General features: G+C 48.2%; 1 protein-coding gene across 1 annotated transcript; it reads right to left on the bottom strand.

The window, feature by feature from the left end:
* Positions 1–1513: 1513 nt before the first annotated feature.
* On the bottom strand, positions 1514–4929 carry LOC107306899 (dynein heavy chain 1, axonemal-like). The gene is made up of 4 exons (XM_015850310.1): positions 4650–4929; positions 3081–3277; positions 2396–2531; positions 1514–1768 (listed from the first exon to the last, which is right to left on the bottom strand). The coding sequence occupies exons 1-4, from the start codon at positions 4908–4910 to the stop codon at positions 1529–1531; spliced, it is 834 nt and encodes a 277-aa protein (XP_015705796.1). The 5' UTR covers positions 4911–4929; the 3' UTR covers positions 1514–1528.
* Between the last annotated feature and the right edge of the window lie 609 nt (positions 4930–5538).

Genomic DNA, 5538 nt, shown 5'->3' with positions numbered 1-5538 from the left:
GGCAAACCTTTCAGTGTGTCACCACCCTCTGCTGAAAACTCCTCCTAGATCCAAATGAAACCTCTCTGTCTCAGCTGCAAAACCGGCCCCCTTGCTCCTATGCAACATGATTGTGATCAGATTAAATTCAAGCCATGGAGAAAGGCTGTATGAAAGTGCAGGGCAGCTCAGTCTAAGTGGAACGCTGCTTTATCCTTATATATAATCAGTTGTAACATTTCTTTTCACATCCTCCATCCAGGCCCTATGAGAAGTGCCGTGACGCTTAGGCAGTTTTCCCTCTCTTGGAACTTGCTGTACCATTGACTGGTGTAACGAGTGGCCTGCTGAAGCCCTGCAATGCTGTTGCCTTTTCCTTCTTGCATGAGAACCACATTCTCGTGCCAGCACCGATACCGTGGATGGATGGTAGGCCACACAAAGCACAGCTCTATATGTCGTATGCCTTCATCTCCAGCTGCACATAGCAACAGATGCAGGACACTTGAAAGTCCCTATCTGGAGCAAGCAAGTTCATAATCAGTTCATTAACAGCCAAGCCAATTAGACTTATGTATGCCTGATAATACCAAGTTTTCATTTCTTACCCTCTGTGGTACTGAAGCCATATGAGGTATCAAGCTTTGCAAAAGTATATACAGCACTTTTAGAGCCCACTCCACCCCCTGTGCTCTCTACACACACTCTAGAGATTGCCTAACATTCAAACACCTGAATAAAAACTGGTCTTTTTCCTTTCTGTATTTCGAATTGTGTAGAAATCCACCAGAGCGTGGCAAAGGAAGTGTCTAGTGTTATCTGGCTGAACTGGGCAGCACAATGATGTCACTCCCAATAGCTACCTCGATTCCTCAACATCTTCGTTCCCTGATTGAAAAAAAGAAAGAGACTGAAAACAGCCAAAAAAACAGATGAAGCAGGGCCTGACAAGTCTGCTTCTCAACAGCCCGTGCTCTGAGCCATTGTTTTTATTACTGCAGAGATGCAGATACAGGAGCAAACTCAACTGCAGCAGTATGAGAACGATGGTTCTGCTGGCCTCAGTCCTCCCATAGTCTGAGTCTGTGACAGTGCTGCAAAGCAATAATGTCTCCCCTACACTCTTCAGTCACTATAGAGTTCTCTATAGCCCATCTCTCAAACATCCTTATTATCTTTAATAAAGCCTTAAATGACAGCATGCTTCTGCTGACTGACTGCCAGAGTTTGTTTTGTACTGAAAGTGCCTTGCACTGCAGCTTGGGAAAAAACAGCTCCAAGCTAATGTTTCCCAGCTAGACATGTTCAAGCACAAGCTCTTGCCTTCCTTATTAGACAACGATGCATGCCCAAGGAGGCTGTGGATGCCCCATCCCTGCAGGCATTCAAGGCCAGGCTGGATGTGGCTCTGGGCAGCCTGGGCTGCTGGTTGGTGACCCTGCACACAGCAGGGGAAGGTGATGTGCAAACCCTACTTCCCTTCCAAAGCTGAGAGACAAAGATCCTACAACAAAGATCAAGGCAAAGCACAAGGGAGGAATAATTAACGCTAATAGTACCATCCTACCCTTGAGTTATACCTCATGCACAGGACCATGTGGATGTTACTGCGGACCCGTCCTGTGTATGCAGCCATCAGGTTGGCCTTGGTGGGCTGCTGGCCCAGGTCTCGCACAACAGGTTTCATGGCTGTCATGATCTGTTCTTGATCATCGGTGCTGTAAATGTTGGGAATGTCACCAGAGTTGAGCAGGTTGTTGATATCCTCAAGGAAAGACTCACTTTTAATCTAAGTAGATGAGGTGGAGAGAGAAAAGGTGGTTTCTTAAGTTATAAGAGTCAGGTCTCTGTTTGTCATATAACGAACCTCTGGATAAATACAGCCCACAGCCTCTTCTATAAGAAATTGTTCCTATGGTTGCTGGGCTCCAGTAAGGGATGCTCATGTCTCAGGGCCAGCATTTGCAATTGAACAGCCACATTCAGCCACTTCAGAGGCAGAGATGTCTGGGAACAAGCCTTCCTTCTGCTCATTCACTCTCTCCTTACAGATATATCATGACTGGGGTTTTGCTCCATGTCTTGCTGTGACTCTGTGACCAACAGAAAACATACCCTCCAATCCCCCCACCCTTCTCCCACATCTGCTTCTCACTGCAGGGAAAAGGATGAGCGAACAAGCGGCATTTGACAGATGCTCATCTCTCTGCTTAGGGCACTGCTTGAAGCAACCTGGTTCCTATGATAACGATGGCAGTATAAAAGCCCATGGGAAATTCCAGGAGTTCATCTACAGCTACAGTTTACAGTAACAAGCCACTGTTATCTTGTATTGAGGTCCTGGGGGAAAACTCTTGAACTTAAAGATGTGATTCCAACTCCTTACAAGAAGTCAACCATGCTAATCCTGCCCTACCTGCGTATCCACAAACAGGAATGTCTTGGGTATGCTCTGAAGGCCTGCCTTCATCATGACCTTCTTCACATCATCTCGCCATTCGGTCACACCGTAATTCTTGGACAATTCGATCTGGAAACACTCATATTCTGCCCTGAAGGGAAGAGAAGCCTGTGAAATCACACCCTATGGAACTGCCTTCTTTGGTCATTCCTGCAGAAGAACCAAGGCTGCGTTTTTGAGGATCACTTTCTGTATTCAGGACTAGAAAAACTTCTCCAGCCCATTTTTCTGCCTCTTCATGTTTCCCCCTTGAGGCCCTTTGGCTCCCAACACTTCACAGATCACACGACAGCCCATCAGCATCACTTGGTTACTTTGTCACTGGTGATTCTCATCTTCATCTTCCAAAGAAGGAGCCCTTGTCTCTGCCACAGCCACGCTGAGGCTGCATAGGGCTGGATTACACTTGTTTGTTCACTGCATGCACATGGCAGCAACCCATCTGCTGGCAAGCAAGAGCCCAGTTTTCTTAGTGCAGGTGTACACATTAACTTGAGCTCTGTACCTTGAGTATTAAACCTGAGGAGTCAGCAAGCACAAAAGCGTGCAAGCAGTAGCAGGAAGGGCATGAGAAGAGCATCTCCAGATGCAGCCCCCATGGAGCTGCTCCCTTCTATATGCATAGGAGCAAATCACTTACATGTGAGATGCCAGCCTGGTGAGAGACTGCCTCCCACTCCCCCCAACACCCAGCAGAAGGGCATTCCCTGGGGCCTGCCGCAGGATCCGGCTGATCCGGCAGATGTGTTGCATTGCATCCATGAAAAGCTCCAGCTTCAGCTCTGCAGTGCTGGTTTGGTTGTACTCTTCCAGGTAGTCATCAAGCACACCTTTCAGCTATGGGCAGAAGCAGACAGTTATGGCCAATATTTACAAGCAATTGTGAGGGGGTGTAATTGTAACTGTGTGTAAGCACAGACTGCTTACAGAGGGCAGAGCTTGGAGCTCACTTGGTCCTAGGAACAGCTTCTTCTCTCAGTTGCTGCCTAAGAGCTGCCTGCAAGGAGGTGATGGCTCTGTTTGCTCCATGTTCCTCTTAGGAACTGCTACAGAACTGGGCTGAATTTAGCTGATGGTGATGGCAGCAGCTGCTGAATGGAGATCTTAAAGTAACTCAGGCAAGTGCCCAAGGTCTGCTGACCCTGGTGATGCTGTTTGCCTGGAAAAGCAGCAAGGAAGGATCCAAACTAAAATAGCTTATGGCTGCCCGACCTGTGCTGCTCCAGGGTGTGTATTTAGGATGGACTCCTGGTTCTATAGCCAGCTCCTGCCTGCTGAATGCCGAGGTTAGGGCTCTGAAAGGGCAGGAGCTGGAAGGAAACTCTGCTGTCCATAGGTAGAAAAGGTGGACTGGCACAGAAGTGAGCTGCTTTTGTGGTCCAACTTCTGCACAAGATAATTACACAGTTGATGTCCTCTGACTTACCCACAGCACACTCAGTCCAGAGCAGAAGAGACACAAAAACGTTCAGGATTTGGTCACAGCCCCCTCAGGATTCAGGTCAGTAAACCTGACCTAGTAACAGCAACTATAACTCCTACAGTGCTGAGGTCCCTGCCTAAGCAACCACGTTCTCTGTGCATTGGGGACAGTGCAGCAGCTTGGTAAGCCTGTCTGCCTCAGCTGCACTTGCCTCAGTGGGGGGGACAGGCAAAAAGGACTGGGAAGCTCAGTTAATTACCAGTCCTTGTCACACGGCTGTCACAAGAGGGGAGATGACAGGATAATCATCTGTTTCTGATAACGAGTGCAAAACGCACTGCTCGTTGCCTTCGCTTAATTACAACTACCAAAGTGCTCACAGTGTCTTTTCCAACAGGGAATCTGGCAGTAACATTAATTAGTTGCAAAGGTCAATTGTGAAGGCTTTAATGGCAAATACGGTATTGTTTGGGGGTAATGTGCCATTTCTTTTCAGCAAATTTCACTTTTCATTCCCGACTATGGCTTATTCGGGGGACTTGGCATAGCAGACAGCCCCCAGGATGACAATACAGAGGCAGTTAGTTCCACCTCAACTTCCCATCCACAGCAAAAGCAGCTGCTGCTTGTATCTGGAGTAGAATTTCACATCAGAGCCCCAAGTCTGTGACTCCAGATACCTTCAGTTCAAGCAGCCCCGTGGTTATTATCAACTCTTCTTTTGTTTGCAGAAGACTTGGAAGAGATGAACAGAATCCATACTGTCACAATCCCCAAGATCCTTACCTTTTCCGGGCTTTCAATTTCTTCATACAGTCTGATATGTGCCCCTGGTTCCATGAAGTCCCCAAACAGAACTGGCTGGGATGGGACAACCTCTTCAAAAGTGGTGTCTAGTTTCTCCATCATACTTCTCATCAGGTTGTCAAACCAGGTCACGTCCTCCTTGGTGACCAGGCGATCACAGAAGACCCGGCAGCTCTCGTGGTACCACAGCCTCAGCAGCTGGAGTTTGTCCTGGCAGGAAATCCCAGCAAACATCCCCATGAGAGAAGCAAAGTAGCCTTATGAGTCTCACAGCCAGGAAGGCTGGTTTCTATGTGGCCAGCCCCACTCCTGCTTTAAAGCAGCTGGAGTGGAGGAAGAACTGGGAGGAAGAAGCCACATTCCCTTCTCTCAAAAGCAACTCCTTTCAAAACAGCTGCTTGGCAGAGAGCTCATTACAGCTGCACTCAGTGCCCTCTCTATTTGTCCTCATGCCAAGGTTTCTTGGAGAGATCTCAATTTCACGTTATTTGTCCTTATCCTCCCCTCAGTGTGACTCAATTTAAACTGCTTTCACAAGTTTCTCCTATTTTCTACAAAGATCCTTCTATTCAGGTGCGGCACAGAACCAGGTCCCCCAAGTACTTCCTATGATGAGTCAATGCCTACAGGCTGTACTTACACAGCAAGGTTCCTGAAGAGACAGAAGCCTCTATCAGCATAAGATGGTAACAGGACAATATCTCTGCCCCTCTGTGGTCTCTCAGGGCTGTGTCCAGCCCTACAGGAGCAAATGGCATTGAGACTGTAGCCATGTTGCCCAAGGAGGCTGTGGATGCCCCATCCCTGCAGGCATTCAAGGCCAGGCTGGATGTGGCTCTGGGCAGCCTGGGCTGCTGGTTGGTGACCC

Source organism: Coturnix japonica (genome assembly GCF_001577835.2).
Source record: "Coturnix japonica isolate 7356 chromosome 12 unlocalized genomic scaffold, Coturnix japonica 2.1 chr12random1296, whole genome shotgun sequence".
Classification (NCBI taxonomy): domain Eukaryota; kingdom Metazoa; phylum Chordata; class Aves; order Galliformes; family Phasianidae; genus Coturnix; species Coturnix japonica.
Note: the sequence above shows the minus strand (reverse complement) of the source record. Positions and strands in the feature narration are given on the sequence as shown.